The 17,923-nt window shown below is 43.9% G+C and overlaps 1 protein-coding gene across 2 annotated transcripts in view; it reads left to right on the top strand.

Moving 5' to 3' along the window:
- The first annotated feature begins 49 nt into the window (after positions 1-49).
- Positions 50-17,923, top strand: part of SSH2 (slingshot protein phosphatase 2) — an 88,176-nt gene continuing 70,302 nt past the window's right edge. The window contains exons 1-2 of one of the 2 annotated variants that reach the window (XM_042026248.1): positions 224-242; positions 10,515-10,612. In XM_042026248.1, the coding sequence (XP_041882182.1) occupies positions 10,601-10,612 (12 nt within the window). In that variant the 5' untranslated portion in view covers positions 224-242; positions 10,515-10,600. Of the gene's footprint in view, positions 243-10,514; positions 10,613-17,923 lie in introns of both variants that reach the window. The other variant, XM_042026247.1, reaches the window with a different exon arrangement.

Below are 17,923 nucleotides of genomic sequence, written 5' to 3'. Positions count from 1 at the left end.
CTCATTGTGCCCGGCCGGCCCGGCCCCGCCGCGCCTCAGTCGGCGAGAGGCCGCGGGCGCGCGCGGTGCTGGAGCCGCTGCCGCCCCGTGCGGCCGCCGCCGCGCCACCTCCGCTCCGCTCCCCTGTCCCCGCCATGGAGTGAGGCCCCCGCCGGACGGCCGGGCCCCGCCGCGCCTCGATGGCTCTGGTCACGGTGCAGCGCTCGCCTACCCCCAGCGCCACCTCCAGCCCCTGCGCCTCGGTGAGTCCCGGCGGGCGCTGGGGGCAGCGCGGTGCTCGGCGGCCGTTGGGGTCCGGCGCGCGGCGCTGCGCATGCGCCGCACCCCCTCCGCTTCACTCCCCCCGGTGCCGCCGGTGTCCGGGCCCCGGGCCGGGGGCGATGCGGGCCCGCGGTGCCCGGGAACGGGACTCACACACCCCTGGGCTGTGGCCTGGTGACAAGCGAGGGGACGGGCAGGGGTCCCGGTGCCCCTCAGCAGGCCCGGGCTGGGGCTGGGCAGCTCCCTCCCGGCCCCGAGAGTATCGCAGGGTCCCAGTCATACCCAGCCCCTCTGTGAAGGATGGGGCGGCGCGGGGCTGTCTCCATAAATCCGCCCGGTTTATTCTGTGTTCATTGTATGTGGTGGGAGATGTGGGAAGCCTGTGTGCAAGCGATCTGACATGGTTGGGGCTCCGGCCGTGCTCAGCTGATCTCGTCTGACAGCACCCTCTGGGTATCCCCAGTGCCGGGCTCTGCCTTTGCGCACAGCTAAGGTGGTTTTCTCCCCCTTTTTTTTCGAACGGTGCACATAATCTTCACAGCGCTGTGTCAAGCCCAGGAGAGACACAGAACGGCCAGATTCCAAATGCCCGAGTGAGATGTGCAGCAGGACAGATGTTCCCATCGCTGCCTGGGTTGGGCAGGCGGCTCTGAAGGCTTCTGCCTTTCTATGCTCTTCAAACTTGGGACAGGCTGTTGTTTTGTTTGTTGTTTGTACTTCTCTATTATAAACCCCTGCATGTTAACTCCTTAAGCTGCTACCTACCCTCATGTGCTGTTTCCAAGGATGAGAATGAAAATAGCATAGCTTTGCTTTCATTTCTGTACGCTTAGTTCTAAGTTAGCATTTATCCTTAAAAAACCTCATGCATTATCATACTGCTGCTATGCCTGGTTTGCCAATGTTTGGAGGAAGAGAATAGTTGAAATCCCAGTTGCTTCCATTCTCAGTAGGGGGGGGGAGAGAAAAAGCTAACTACTCTGAAAATACTTCTTGTTGTGTTAGGTAACCTCTTCTGAAACTAGATCAGCTACTTGACAGGTCCTGCCTGCCCTGACAGCATTTTAGCTGTCAGAACACTTACCTCTTTTTTTTTCCCCCCTCTTTCATTCCCATGTCTCTCCTAAAGTATGTTTACTTAGCAACACAGATTAATTTCACCTATACTTACCTGCTATAAATATTAATGTGCTGCGTTACTTCAGAGATTTCTTCTCCCTCTGATTTCTTTACCCTTTCCACTATTCCTTTTCCCATATATTTACAGCAGTGAATACATCTAGTGAGAATAGATAGGTCTCTCTTGGCATCTTCCTTCTTTCTCCCATTGGGATGCATCTTCCTTCTTTCTCCCACTTGGATGCACAGACCCTCCCTTTGTTAAATATTTTATATATATATGAACAATTAGTTGTGTTCTCTAAAGCTTTTCCATCTGGAACAGCCAGGCTGTTTCCCAACCAATTAAATTAAATTGAAATCGTGCTGATATTTGGATACTACTTATTTTTTAAATATAAAAATAACTCCCTGTGGAACCTGATAGGATGCAGCCTTAGGTTTATGTATCTATATTCTCTTTCTCCCATGCCGTGATATGGAGGTGTACTCTGTACCAGTGGTGGTTTTACAGCCTTGGTGCCCTATCCAGAAATAAGTGTGTGACAAATTCCTGGCCTGGTTTTGGTCTTCATAATTACTTCCACTTTCTCAGACTTCTCTTGCAGTATAAAGTGAACTTGATTTTCATCACAATCTTAACTGCTATTTTGAACACTTCTGCATTTCCTGTTGCAACTTCCTAGCCACACTTCAGGATCTGGCTGCCCTTTTAGCCTTTTAGATATCTGGGGTGGGTCGTTTCTCCCTCCTTCCATTAGAGCTCGTGTGTGTTCCTCCTCTGCCACAAACTTCTTGTTTCTTAATCAAAACTTTGGTATCATTTCAGATGATTCTCCCTCCTCGGCTGCTGAGGGTTTGTGAGCAGGGCAGACACATTTTTAGTCCTTAGGAAGGCTTCGGTCCTGTGAGCCTGCCACGCTTGCCATTCTCGTGGACCCCTGTCAACTGCAGCAGGAGGACTTGATTCTTTTAAGTCCAATTGTGTCAACCAATCTGTTGTAAACTGACGGTAACTTCCTTCTATACAGACTGGTGACTATCTCCAAGTTACCTCTTTACATGACAGCTCATCTCTCTGAATAATTTTATGAGTAGAATAAGGGTGTCCTTGCTGTTTCTGAGAAAAGATTATCTGGTAACTGCTGGAACTTTGCTGCTTCAACTTGTGGGCAAGGGAGAAGCGTGTCAGTGTGCAAGCATATGGCTAAGTCTAATTCTGTTTCCAGGGCACTAAGAATTTTGAGGACAGAAATGGATTCTCTTTTTAAATTGCTGCATGTCTTTTTGCTTCAGAGATAAACTTATCAGACAAGGAGAAAGGGTGAAATTGGTGTCCTCAAACTGGATTTTTCACATTAAGTGTGCCCTATAAACTGTTATAATTGGCTCTTACGGATTCAGGGGAATAGCTGATCTGAATCACTGAAATTGGATGGCTTTTATTTATAGGTTTTTATCTTGTTCTCATTGCCACAGAGCATCTCATGAGCATTCATTTCAGGGTAGTTCATGCAAAGTGTTGATTATACATTTACAGCCCTCTGGTTGCTTGATGACTTGTAAAATTCCTTTAATTGTCTGTTCAGACTTTTGCTGTTTGTTTTGGCCTTTGGTTATGCAGTCACTCTTGAGAAATAAGACTGCAGTCTTCAATTCTTACAGCAGAACAGTTGTCTTCTGATGTGCCATGTTCACAGAAAGTGGTGGCAGACAGGACCATGCTACAGTAAAATACAAAGATGCCATGAGCTCCTTGGTGCTAATGCTGATGTGTTGTTGTTCAAGGCAGTTCTTGGCTGATAATTACCTGTATTGGGAAATAATCTATTGAAACTTGGCCTTTTAAAGTATTTTTATGCAGTTACCAAAAAATTGTATCTAATTTCTGGAAAGTGCTGTTTTCCTTTTGTTTATTATATCTCTTTCCTGGGAAGTGAAGAAGCTGGGCAGGCAATCTGGCCCTGGCTGCTCTCACAGTTCACTTATCTTCCCCACCCTCAGGGAGACAATATGCTTTTATTGGAAGGGACCGACTGACCCAAAAAGAGAGGATATGCTGTTTATATATTGTTCTAAAATGCGCAGTTTGGGAAAAAAAATATGCTAAAGCAAGTTAAAACTTAAACCATTGGACTTCCCCTCCTTAATCCTAGGAGAACAGCTTGAGCAGGAAGTAGAGTCCTGGAAATGTGTTTGGGAGTGTCTGTCATGTTGTGCTTGGAAGCTCCTTGCTGGTAGAACATACAGGAAATATTTTCCCCACTTCTTTATGGGGAAGCTAAATACAACATTTCTCTACCTCTAGTCCTGTAATTGCTGTTAAACAATGTGGTAATTTTTAGTTTACTTCATCATTGATAAGTCCAGTCTATCTCACGTAGAACTTGGTTTTCTATTTTCCTTTTTTTTTTTTTTTTAATAAATTAAGGTCTTGATTGCTGCTGCATGGATAAGGTTATGGAGAGTTGATTTTTAGAGGCAACTACAATGTAGCTGGGAGATCAGAAGCTTCTTATGAAATACTTAGGGATGCCTAATATTTAAAGATGCTCTGATCATTAATGATCGTCTGTTGTTTTTTGGTTTTCTTCAGCTGATGTCTTTCAGGTATAGCCAGAGTTCATTCTGAAAACTGAAGTTTTTGGAGGCAGTGGCACAGAAGATTGAGCTGATTCCTGCTTTAGGCAAATCTTGTAGTGCCCTACAGGTACCTGTTTCCTCTGGTGCCAGCTGTCACCATTTGGGAGATAAAACTGTTTCAGTGAGGTGATCTGTAACTTCCTGTCTTTCAAACTTCTTCTGCTGAAAGTCCTGTGAGGGAACCAGAAGGCCTCCATCTCTTGCTGGGTGTGATGCTGTGTTGTTAAAAGATGATTTCTCTCCAGCTGGACAAGACCAGGCTGTTGGAGCACAGATAGTTTTTGTGTGTGTAAATGCATTCATGTGTGACAAGACTCTCCTGTTCCTAAAGCAGTTTGATGGTTAAACTGTGACAGAAGACTTGTCCTTCTCTGGAATATCTGCTGCCTGTTGTATACACACTTACCAGGTTTCCTCTAGGATGTGCATGAAATGCAATGTCCCCTTAGAGGTGAGGACAGTATTTGCAGCTGAGAAGAAGGATGATGACAGTGGAATTGGAGCCTCGCTGAGAACCATAGAGAAACATTCTTAAAACTTGCAGAGTGCATGAAAATATTTTTTTTAAGGGATCTAACTTCTTTTGTAGCATATCTCAATGATAGCTTGATTTCAGTTTTCACCTCTTGAGTTCCAGTGGCACATAAATTCTTGTGTTTTGAAAAGGAGCTTGTAATTTGAAAATGCAAATAGCTTGTGATGCTGTAGTGAGTCATTATCTGACCAGTATTGATTCTTGCTGTTTAAGAAATGAAAATTAAGTTGAAAAGGACAGGGTACAGTAGCATCTACAGCCATTCTGGGAGCCAGTGGCATGTTAATTTAAGTGGAAAATGCTATTTTGAGTGGACACTGCCATCCACAAAGCAGTCTGCTGGAAATATTTTACTGTAAGAGAGCTGCCTTTATGCAGGGGTAATGCCTGAGGATTTCCAGTTACTGGAAAAAATCCTGAAAGATCTAAAGCTGTAACTCTTCTGTCTTGGGAAATGAAAAAAAAAAAAAAGGAAAATAGCCTTTGGGCAGCTTAGCTCAGTGTAGCTGCTCCCTGATCACAGCCTGCAGCTCAAGGTTTCATTCTTCAGTCACAACAAACCACATCCTCCCGGGAGCAGCTGAAGCGAGGGGGCTGTTGAAGGCTTTGCAGTCTTCGCGTCTGACTCTTGCTGATGCCAGTAGCAAGAAGTACAAATGGACCTGCTGGTTTGTGACCAGTGCTGCCTTCATATGAACTGGCCCTGCCACTCAAGAGCACTTAGGCTGGTCAGCTGCCTGCTCCAGGTGTTCCAGTTGTTTAGTTCAGCCACTGAGTTAAAGATATCTCCTCTCTGTGCCATTGATTTGCCTGAGTGTCCTTTTAATTTGATTATTAGGTAGCGACAATGAAGCTCATATCTTTTGCATAGAAGGGGAATCTTGGAAGTAGGAGAAAAAAGAAGTGATACCTATTGGAAGTAGCCAGTGATTTAAACAAGGCAGGCACTTTTTCTTACTTTTGGGCTGGAAGCTGTTCCTCCAGAGCACTTTGTTTAAAGGGATAAAAAATTGTGGAGGCTGAAAACCATTTTTGGGCCATATAAATTGATTAAATTACTGTCAACCCAACCATCTGCAAAATGTCTTATCACAATACTAAAATATTGCAGCGTGTGTTCACGTGTTTTAGTCAGCATTTGGGCAGGTTTCTGTATATACGGGTTTGAATGTGTCAGTAGCTTTTTGCCCAAATATAATTCTTCTGAATATGCATCTTATCAGCGTTGCTCATTGCAGGCTGCTCTCCTCTCGGAAGGCAGAAAACGTTGCTGTGAGATGAGTCACACAGTTTAACAGCTTGTTGCTTCCATGGTGAGACGCACCCTTGCTGTGCATGCCAGCGATCATGAAACTCCTGGCAAATGCCCTGTGACGTGAACTCCTTATGGCCCCGGTAAATGGAACGCCCGTGGCACTCCACTCGCTGAAATGCCTTGTGCTTGTGGCGACTCGCTTCTCTTGGGTGCACTGCTCCTCCTCTTCCTCCCAAGGGACTCCTAAACTGAGGCTTCATGGAAATAATGAAGTTACTGTATTGGTGGGGGCTGTTTCAGGGTGAAATTACTGGGGAACTTAAGGCCACAGTGTAAATTCCTTGTATTGAAGTAATCAAAGACATTAGAATATTTCATCTGACCTGTTTTGAAAGAGGTGTTTTATCGCAGATCATACTGTCTCTGTTCTGAGCTCATACCACAGCCCAGGAGGTGGCTTTGGTGCTTGAGCTTTCCACTGCTCTGCAAATGGAGAAGCACAGGGGATCTTGGAGAAGTAAATTCCGGAGATGTTGTCTCAGGAGTTGGTCTGCAACTTGTAACTTAATTAAATATCCAAAGAGTGAATTTTGATGTGGAAAGTCAGTCCTGTACCAGGGAACTGTGGCTGTCCTATTCTCACTGGCTGCTACCATGTCCCTTGTGTTTTGATGTACAGAGCTATCATATTTTAAATTGCAGCAAGAACTTTTAAGACTTGTTCAACTGGCTTGGTTTAGCTTCAACAGCTGACATCTGAGAAATGTGTACATTAGGATTCTTCAGAAAAAAAACCCCTGAAACAAAGTATGTCAGGCTTTTCATCTCTACCCTTTTTACACGATGATGAGAGGGAGGGATAGGGCATGTGCCTTGCATGTGTAAAATGCTTTGCTTTCCAAAGGAGAGCTGCTGGTAGTTAGAGGTAGTCTGACTCTTCAGAATGGTGCAGGACCAACCCTTTCACTCAATCCATCTAAAAATGGCGTTTCCCACAGGTCTCTGAAGCTCCTGAATGGACTGCAGAGTCAGCTGATGTCTCTGAGCTTCTTGTACAGTAGCAGGTATCCTTTGGAGCCTGCTGTTCCCTTGCAGTAGTTCTGAGTCCTGGAGCATCTTCAATAGGAAACAGGGTGTCACACTGAAAATTTAGCTCATGAGTAGCTGTGGGGCAGGCAGGGAAGTGACTCAGCTCTCTGACCTACGGACAGGAGCTAAACCTAGGTACAAGAGGAAATGCTAGGTGACGAGATAAAGGTGTTTCTGGAATAAGGATTGATTCTTTTTTTGTTCTTTGTTTCTGTTGTTGTCTTTCTGCTTTTGTTTTGCTTTCCGAAGTCCTCCTCAACAGTTTTAAATAGTTTAAAGACAAACAGCTCTGGGCATGTTCTTCAGAGATGCTGTAACCACTGTATTTAAATACAGTGCTTCAAGATGTGGTAGGAAACAACTACCTAGGTGCTATATTGTCTTCCTGAGTGAAGTGCAAAGGTTGAAATGACAGCCCTCCCCTTTGCCCTTTCACACTGCAGAATGGTTGACAACGATTTAATTCACTCTCTGAACAAATATTTTTCTTTTGGAACATCTAGTGAGTTTCGTTACTGGGAGTTTGCTCTGTTGTTTTTTTCAGCTGAGTTGTTTCAGCTTACATGGGGGAGCAAGCTTGTGACTTCAAAAAGTGAAGTGAAACAGGACAACTTAGAACTTTTTGTTCTTTGTGGTGTTTCTTCCTCCTTGGTAGTATTTTGGTTCTGCAGCAGTTAATAGAATGTGTAAGCCTGAATTCCACCTCTTAATGAATCTTGAGACAGCAGCTACCTCTGTAGTGTGGGTCGAGTTTAATATTGCATAAAGTTGTCAGTACAGTTGCACATGGGAATCAAATACTAATATATTATCTCTTGCTTTTAGTGTTTGCCTGCCACTGCATCCCTCAGCACTTCTCTGTGTGGCTGTCTTGGTGCTGGGAGGGAATTGTCCTTCTGTGCAGCTTCTGCTCTGCTCCTGAATCTCAAATAAGAAATTATAAGTGAAAACCAATATGAGCAGAGCATATTTTCAACCCCTTTCCCAAAAGTTGGGCATAGCTGTAGGATACTTTAAGGCAAGGGAAGGTACTACTAGTTAACGTTTATAGTATGACTGGAATAGAGTTTGCATAGTCTCAGTGGGTGAAATGAATATTTTTCACATACACTTTACAGATCCCTGGTTTCAACTTGTGCTTCATGCTGCAAAGATAACAACTGTGCCACATGCTTCTGCAACCCACACTTCTGGTCCTTGAAGTGGAATTTTTTCTCCTTTACACATAAACCAGAAACTGCTCTGTTGGGGAGGAAGCTCTGTTTAACTTAGATATGTTCATCTTGACCGTACATGGCTGAGATGGTTATTTTGGGGCAGTTTCTATCTGGTTCTCGTATGACTGAGGAATTTCAAACTCGACTTTGCCTTGAGGAGAAGGGAAAAGTTTGAGAACCTTTTTTTAATATTTGAGGAGAAGATGGCATGAGCCAAAATAAATTTTTTAAGCTTGAGCACTTGCTTACATCTTGGTCCTGAATTTGAGAAGTGCCCCATTTTAAAAAGTAAAGTAGTAAAAAACCCCAAAAGAACCAAAACTAAAGAGCCCCCTCGCTACAAAACAGCCCCACAAAACCCAACCCAAAATTACTCATCTTGTTTAAAGTTTAAACTTGCAAGTTTGATTTGAGGACAGATGAGCACAGAATGCCTTGAGCCAAAGTGAGTACGTGGCAAAAACAGCTTGAGGTGAGAAGCGATCTGTGCGTGTCAGAATTTCATTTGCTCACTGTGAAGTGGGACATCCTGGACATACTTCACTTCTTAAACTTCACTTTGGTGGTGAACATTCTTTGCACATGCTGTGGGAGATGCTGAAGAATCCTGAAGGATGAGAGATACCAGTGGGGCTTTAGTGCAGACTCTTTCCTTGGGGCAGATGGGGAGTGATTTCCTGGCTGAGTGCTGGTAGTTTGTCTAATGTGGAGCGTTGCTCTTCATGGCTTGGCACCGGTTCAGTGCTCTGTGTGGTGTGGAAGCACGCTGTGTAAAACGTGAGAACTTCCTGCTGTGATAAGGAACCAACAGTTCTTCCAACAGGTGCAGTCCTGAAGATGTAACAGAAATGTTTGCTGTCATGGGCCTTCAATATTGTCAATCTCAAACTGAGTCTGGGCTGAACAGTTCAGAAGGCAGAGCTTTGCTTCTGCCTTGCATTGCTATGATAAGAGAATTAGGAGGGGAAGCTGTGTTCAAGAATCTCTAATCCATTGTGGTGGCTGTGACTGAAATGAATAATCTTATTTTAAAGGGTGCTCTAAACCACTAAAGCTTTAAATATTAATTTTGTTCATTTGTTTCCTAATAAAAGGCTTTTATTCATGAAATCGCTATTTATTTATTAACCTGACAAACTAATAGCAAGCTCTCTTCTTTCACTGTATGCATGTGCCATATCACAATTCTGCTTGTCACCGTAATAAGAACTTCATTCATCTGCCTTAAAATGTCATTGATAACAACCTGGCAGTGGCCCAGCTTGGAGCAAGTTAACTACAAAAGGCTGCATTGTAAAGCTTTCTGAGAGTACATGCTACATTAAGTCTAAAATTTAAAAAATAAAGGAGAGAGAGAGAAATGTGCAGGCTGGTCCGAGCTTCATACAACTGCCAAATAGCTTCAAACCTCTGAAAAAAAAAAAAAGGAATTCTGTGTGGAGGAATTCTGGCTGCAGATGGGATAGTCTGGAATGAAGGATGCATTCTGCTCACTTTAAAATCTTTGAGGTACACTAAATTTATAAGCCTCATCTTAAAATGAGAGGGAATGCCTTGCTGAACCACAAGCAGCTAAATAAGAGCTTGGACATGTAAGGATCTTGTTATTTCCTTTAGTCTCTTCTTTCTTCAGCTGGGATAAAAGCTACTATCTGAAAATAGTCACACGCCTCTGGAGTTAACTGCTAGGAGTACTGTGAGTTTGTCTTGGTTATAGAAGCCTTCCCTGACCCCATCTGCGGCCTATGCACCAAACCCATTTATCCACCTGGAAGTTCACAGAGTGCAAGGAGGGTCTGTCACACGCTGAAGTTCAAATACCTGGTCTCTGCCAGTTCCTCTGGAGGGATCTGAGCAGCTCCTTGCTCTGCAATCCTGTGTGCGGGGCTTCATGTTCATGGAGGTTTAGGGCTTCGTGCCTTTGACTCTCCTGTTCTTCAAACTATTGGAAATTAAATTAGTAGCCTGGGTGGGGGTGAACCGAACTGTCCATGAAACAGATGCACAGTTTGTGAACTTTATGGAGAGAAGCTCCCAGGGATCTGTAAAATGGGCCGTGTCCTGTGCTGTATGTGCGGTCTCCGTGTTTGGTACAGCCCCTGACTAACGTAGGCAGCCTCACTGAACAATTTAACAGCTGAGTTGCCCATGAAACTTAAAGGCATCTTCATCTAAGGTCTTCTGGGAGCACTCTAAACGTGCATTAAACACCATGGTTCTCATCCTACACTCCAGACATGGCAAAGGCTCAGGCAGTATGGGGAAGGGCTTGCTCACAACTGATGGGTTTCTTAACTGGAGCAGGGACTGCAAGAGTCTTTAAAAAGTAAAAACCCAAACCCTGCAATTTCATGCTGCTTCACTTCTGTGGTTTTTGTTTTGTCTCTTTCTTAAGTATAGTGTATGGACAGCGCCATGGGTTAGGGAACACTTCAGCTTCATCTTCAGAGACTTTTCGTATGTAGCCTCCTGCTGAAGTCAATGGGTGTGGAGGTAAGTGGTGCTGAGCGCTTTCTGACAACATCACTGCCACCCACTCTGCAGCCTGATGCACACAGCACTCCTTGTATTTGAGCATTGTTTTTCTCCAAAAAAGTCGCATGCGGTTGCACAATAAAGACACTGCTTATTTGTGTAATGCAAATCTGTTCCTGCTTGTTGGTACAAAGTGCAAGCAGCGAGCATCAAAGTGCGGAGACTTCACAGATCCTGCATGAACACTTGCCACTGAACTTCAGTGACATCCTGCATTATGTCAGAATAAAAGATGACATCACAGTTGGTCTGTGAGTGAATGGGATTTGAACTCAGGGTTGAATGTTGTTGCTTGGAGCGTTTGTGCTACTGATGCTCAACACCCTTTGCTCTGCTACTGTTTGTTTGTTTATGTATTTTTACAGCTGCTGAGTTTAGTTTCTCAAAGGTTAATTATTTTATCAGGAGCAAGTCAGAATCAGAGTTTCCTGTTTCTTGTCTTTTTGTTAATTTCCTTTTCTGTTGAAACACAACTTTCTCTGTTGAAAGAACTCAATTGCTGCGCTCTTCGGTTTCCGTCTAGTGTCTGAAATGGCCTGATATTCTCACAGAGATATTGAGAGTGGGGTCTGGTGACTAAACTGTTGTGATAAAACAAAAATTCATTAGTTGATGCTGTTGAAATCCGCTGACTTTTCTGTGCTCCTAATAGAAGGCTTTAAAATATCCAGCTGCAGACTGATCCTCTCCAAGCATGTGACACTGACATCAGTCCTAGAAGTGAGGCATTGAACTGCCTCCAAAAATGAGCTCATCGGATAATATTCAATGCACTGATTTAACAAAATATTAATTAATTTGATTACATGGTCACCTGTACATACTGTTTGAAAGATGGGAATTCGTTCCCATTTTAGTTGCTACCATTCCAGATACCAGTGTTATAAAGATCCTGTTGATACGATGCTGTGCTCCCACTGTATGCTGGGAGCTGGGCTTGGCAGAGCCTATCTCTAATTGCCACTAATTTGCTCTAAGACTTGCCAGTTTCTTCACTTTTCTTCTCCCTACACCACTCCCAGTAAACTGTAGGGAATAAGACAAGATTCTGTTGTCAAACCATCTGTCTAAAGCCACTCATAAAACTTGCTTAATTTTCTTGTGGCTCCCTTGATTTTTTTAAATGGCTGTGTAAAACCAGAGCCCTGTGCTTTCCCAGGAGTTTGGGCAGTGGTCCATCTTCATCTCAACCTGCCTGACTCCAAAGCTGAGTGACCATAATGAGATTAAACCCTGGCAGAACGGCCCTGGAAGCTTCCTCCCCTCCTGTAGCTTGAGGTCAGCAGTAACTGCAGTCTTCCTCTTAAAACCCACACAAAGAGCATGGACTGATGGTGACCCCAAACACTTGCCTATTATATTATAAACTTGGAGAAATTTTGTATTTACCTTTAATTACAGTAGTAGCACCTTCTAGATGCAACTGTCCGAGCACCTCAACATGTGTGTGATTATTTGTTTATTTGAAACATGGGCATAAGCGAAACGGTTTGTTAGAAGGGTTTGTGTGCATATGTGCATAAACAGTTTTGTCTTCCTCCCCCCCCGCCCAGTATTTTCTGCCTGTTACTGCACATTGCAGGATTGTTAGCTTTGGATTCTGTTTCCTTCTGAATACAAGTCTTTATGGAGCTGCCCATAATGTTGCTCTTTTCTTTCAAGAAACACTGCTGCTAACTTAAGACAGAGGAAGATGCTGTCTGTTACAGGGCTGTAACGATGCCTGAATTGCAAACTGTTGTGCAACTAAAGAATGATATTGTGCAAAACAGAATGGAAAAACGGCTGCTGATGAGCCCAGAGAGTTGAGGCAACGAGGAGCCCTACTTATAGAGCAAGAGGAGAAGCTGAGTTTGAAGAGCAAGCAGTAGAGAACAAGATAGGAAGGCTCTGTTCCTGCAAGAGTAAATGATCCTGTAGAGCAGCCAAGGAGGCTGGTTGATGTGAACTCTGTGCAAAGTTCAGTGGGGAGTGTGCTCCAGTGTACCGGGTGATGCTGCTTCTTCCTCCTTCTTGTTTACAAGAAACTGGCATGATTTCAGAATAAACTTCTGAAACATCCTTGGTGGGAGAAGAATTGGGATAACAAAATACTTCTTTGCGTCTAGAAAGTTATTGCTACAGCAGTAACTGTTGAAGCTGGCTGAGTGGCTGCTGCCTGGCTTTGGTTAATGTCAGGAATTGTCCTGGTGGGAAGTGAGTTGTGGGGTGGGACTGTGCAGTCCCCGTTGTGCTTCAGCACAGCTCTGAGCATGCTTCAGATGCTGCCTCTGCAAAACCATGAAATAAACTTCCGCTTTTCCCAGCAAAATGCCTGTGGTACACACATCATGGAGTTGTTTTAGTCCATCTTTATTTAACAATAACAAGGGTTGTGCAGAAAACATGCAGGGCATGGAAATGGAGAGCTGAGCCCCATCTATCCTCTGCTGCTGAAGGGTGGGAGGAGGTAGGGAAGCATGGAAAAGAGGAAAACAGCTTTGCCTGTGCCTGTTTTGATACTGAAGAGCTCTTCCCAGTGATTTGAGAAGGGGGTGGGGAGAGAACCAGATGCTCTTAGGAAGTTCATACCATTGTTAATAATGTAATTCACAGATGGTGGTGAAGGCCTTGAAGAGGCTTTCATGCAGTACTTACGCTCTGTAACAGATCATCACATAAGGGCTCACAAATAGAGATGACTTAATCCCAAGGATGAGTCTACAGTGATCTGTTTGATGATGGCCCTGCAGATCACTGCAACCTTTTTAAACAGTTAAGAGCTTTCAGGATCCCTGAATGTTTAGCACTAGAATTGGACCAATCCCTAATTAAATTGTCAGGATAAAATGTTAGTATAGCTTTGAGACTTTTCCAATGAAAATGGCTCTTATGAAATGAAAAAACAAAATCTTTTGTCCTGGTACAGAAATCAATACAGGTAAAGCATGAACATCAGTTTGTACAATGACATCTTGTTAAGAGGCAGTTTGGCTTTTATTTCCATTTGTCTGCTTGGAGCTGGAAGCAGAGCTTGTGTGTGTTCTGAACAGCTGTCAATATTTTGTGACAGCTAAGGAGGATTGTGCCTTGCACGTCTTCTTCTTGAAAAAAAAGTCACTTGTACCTATAAGCTTTATAGCAGATGAACAGGCTGCTGGTTTTTAGACGTGGAATCAGAAAAGATTTAGCTCAAGTACTTGCAATAAAATTCAGTATTTGTATGTTTGTGAGAGGCTTATTGATAAGGTCTTCACTTATTGATAAGCTGCTGGTCAGCTTTTTTATTTGCTGTAAGCTGTGTAACTACAAGTATTTATCTGGGACTTGTAAGCAATACTGGCTTGCATGTGTAGCACTAGAAATCAAAAGTTTCAAATAACATGAGAGCTGATCTTGGCTTTGTTGTTTGTTGCTCTCTTTTCAAGTGCAGCTTCTCCCTTTTTAAAAGACATTCCCATTGTGGTTTTTTTTATTATTATTAACTTCTTCAAGTTTAAATTGAGTTCAGTAAATTGACTTCTTGTGATGTTTGTCATGTGATGGTTTGTGAGCTCTGAAGAATGTGCTGCTGTGACTTTAGCCATATATTTATTTGCCCATACCAATGCAGGCTGTATCATGTGTTCTTGTTGGTCTTGCATTTTAAGCTAAGTAGTGGAGGGGGTTGGGAGAAAAAAAAAAATGGTGGGGGAGCTAATTCAGGGCTAAGCTACCAGAAATTCTCAGACTGCTTAATTTGTGACCTTGTTCCCTAGTTAAATGCAACCCAGGATTTTCTGCCTCTTCCATAGTTTCACAGAAGTGTTTTCTGCATTAGAAGCTGAGTTTTTCTCTTACTATCCTTGTTAAAAACCAGGAAAACCCAATGCTTTGGTAAAAGAAATATCTTGGCATCTTGGAGGAAGAGATTTTTTTAATCCTTGGTGGGTGGGTGTGCTTTAACTGAGAAAGTTAGAAACTGTCTTTCTGATCCACATTTTTTGCGTGTATCAACTGTGGCATCTGTAAAGCAGTATCTTTATTACTGCAGTAAAATGAACAAAGTTGAAATGACTGCATCTGTGCCAAGAACTTTTGGTTTCTTCACAATGGCCAAAGTTTTGGAGCACTAAAAGTGCTGTCAGTGAGTCTCCAGCTCCTTGTCCCACTGCCTGCCTGTGACGTCTGTGTCCAGGGGAAGCAGAGCCCTCCCAGGACTGAGGACTCAAGGTCAGAATTCATATTAGGTTTGTTTTAAGCAGCATTTTCCAGCATTTGGACATCCTTCTATTTATTTTCCTGACACCATGTAATGCTGTTTTTCACATATATATATATAGATATACACACATACACACATATATGTGTATGTGCTGCCACTGCTGTTCAGTCCTCTGCATTTCCCCCTCTGCATTTTTGTAAATCATGTTTCAGCAGAGCTGTACTCTATACAGTTCCCATACTATTAGGGTTTTTTTGTAGTTGTTATGTCTGCGTGGGCTAAGAATTTCTTTAGATTTGAATCCAACATCAAAGTAACATTGGTTTAATACAATGTTTTTATATCACCTTTTTTCCTCCAAGTTGGATTTTATTTTCAGCTCTGACTCTTATTTTTGCTGCATAATTTGAGACATTTTGCTTTCTCTTCACATTGTTTTAAAAAAAAACCAACCCACACACAAAACTCTGTTTTCCTTAGCTCATACAGTATTTCCACTTGGCTCAGAAGATGTGGATTTGTGAGCTGAGGGAATCCTCGTTTGGCTGGTCACCCAAGCTTTCTGCAAGAGCATTAGAAGGATCTACAGCTTAAGTTCATCAGAGGGCTGACCTGCTCTGCTTTTAATGAGATTTATTATACCTGTACCTGTTGGATTCTGTGGTTTTGATCTTCAAAATGATCTGAATAAACCTGTTAGTGAAAGCAAAACATTTGACAGAAAACTGACTCTACTCAATCTGCCCTGTGTTAAGATTATTGATTTTTGGATTTAAAATAATATCCATTGTGGCATTGGCATGGAACTTCTGTGTGGTGTTTGGCAAAATGTTTGCATCCATGCTTGCCTTCTTAACTCCTCCAATTCCCCTCTCAGAAAACCACACTGATCAAACACTGATATCGCAGTCCAGGCTTGGAGAGGGTGGAAGAAACAAATCTGGATGTAGGAGTTGATGGATGATTGTGTGTGAATGTTACGGATATAGCTGCATTCCTAGCACATGCAGGAGAGATTGGGAGGGGTTGGTCTTGGCCAAATGTAAATGTGTATTTTCCCTAAAACTGCCTTTGTTTTTCATGAAAGCTCAACAGCATTTAGTGATTTGAATTTTGTTAGCTTAAAAAACATGAGAGTTCTCGATTTGCTCCCAAATGAATTCCTGTGAACTTTCAGCTTGTCAAATATCTGTGGTCCTTCAGGGCCTAGAATGGGATCCAGAGGCACTGGAGGGGTATAGATGTGCACAGGTTATGGTTGAGTGAAGGCAGCGCTGGGGAGCAACATGAGCAGGGAAAGTGGTGTCTGGAGTGAAAGTATCTGGGTCAGCCTCCTCTGGAGCAGCAGGGCACATGAGATGCTGCTCCAGGCTGGTTTAACTTCTTTCAGTTTGGTGACTTCCACAGAGGTTTCTAGAAGATGCAGGTTGACAAGCCTGCAGCAAAGGTGGCCAGTGAACCCAGAGATTTGACTTGTTCTGTCAAGATTTGGCAAGCCTGGGTGATCTCTGGAGTTGTGAAGAAGAATGTGGCCTGTCAGTAACAGAACTCATCAACTTCCCTGTGCTGGCGCTGGGACTTTGGACATGCAACACTCAAGTCTGAGACAAATGCATCGCTGGGTGTAACGCCTTTCCTTTTTTTTATTTGTACCTATTAATGGAAGCAGAGAGTATAATGTAATCTTAGAATAGCTCGTCCGTGAATGCAGAAACATTCCACTTCTGACTAATCGGCCATTCAGAATGAGCATTTAAATATGCACCAGAGACCGAGCGGCGGCTTTCCATATCTGCGTGAATGGAGTTTGAAACGTGCTGCACTGCAGAGCTGTGCAGGCTCCTTGCTTTGTCCTCCTACCCCACACTCCTCACCTCAGTGTGACTGCTTTACCCTGGGAGGGCAGCATGCATGTCCTGCTTGCTGTCTCTTTGGTTAGGCAGCCAGCTGAGGGGGCTGTTCATTTTCTCTGCTCTCGAGACTGAGGATCCTGGAAGCATTAGGCTGATAAACAGCCCTCAAAACCAGATTTCTCTTTCTCTTGGTTGTGAATGACCAGGAACACAAAGAGCTTATGGTCCGAGTCCTGGCTCCAGTGCATGGCTTGGAGAGCTTGGCAAGCACCAGGGAGCCCATGTGTAGTGTTTTGACTCTGGCAGGCAGTGCCTGCTGCCCTGGAGTGTCTGGCCCAGCTTCACAATAGGAATGAGACACGCAGATACACGTGGGGGCTGCGGGGGCAGGATCCGTGTGGTCGGTTGTGTTGCTGACCTAAAAACTGTCCTAGCTTAAGGTTTTCTCTTGCACCCACTCACCGCCTGCCCAGGGGATGGTGCTGCATTGTGCAGGGCTCTCACCCCGGGAACGAGTGGCACTGGAAGTGGGTAGGGTCTCACCTGTCAGAAAGGACACACTTTCACTCACTCACTTGTCCTGGCTTTCTCTGCACTGTAGGAGTCAAATTCCTCTTTCACTGGCTGTGTTTTGTTTTTCTACTCAGCAAATACACATCATTGCTGGGTCAGACTGTTGATGTTTTGTGCGTAGTGAGACCGTCCTCGTGGTCTGCATGTGCTGGACTGTGTATGGCACTGGCCTCTCCTGGCAGGCTGAGGGTCAGGGCTGGCTCCCTGTCCTAGTGCTGCTTTCACTCTCCTGCCTACGGGCTCAGTGCCGAGGGAGCTGCCTGGGCCAGACCAGCCAGGCAGAGTCTACAGAGGTGATTTTCTTTCACTGATCCGTGTTGCTTTTCCAAATCCCACATGGCCTATATGGCTATAATTGTAGCTCATTTAGAGCTGACCTCAAAGGCAAGTTCTCCTTTCCTCCCAAAAAAAGGAGGTTTTCGCATAAGGGCTTACTCTGGTTTAAGGCTGCTTTATCTTAGTATAGCATAAACCTGTTTCTAGTTATCTTAAGGCAGAAAGCAACTGTGGGATTTGGATTGGACTGAATGATTGATTCCTGCTGATTTAAGCAATCCATAAGGAGTGCCTTTTGCCCTTACCTAGCTAATCTTGATTTCCTTTTCTGGCATAGGCAGCAGCAAGAACTTTACGCTGTCTCTTGCAGTGGGACAGAGTTCT

The sequence above is a fragment of the Corvus kubaryi genome, unplaced genomic scaffold (genome assembly GCF_017639235.1).
Source record: "Corvus kubaryi isolate FWS band 111438036 unplaced genomic scaffold, C.kubaryi_AGA036_p1.0 37284, whole genome shotgun sequence".
Taxonomy (NCBI): Eukaryota; Metazoa; Chordata; class Aves; order Passeriformes; family Corvidae; genus Corvus; species Corvus kubaryi.
The sequence above is the reverse complement of the archived record's forward strand: the minus strand, read 5'-3'. Positions and strand labels throughout refer to the sequence as shown.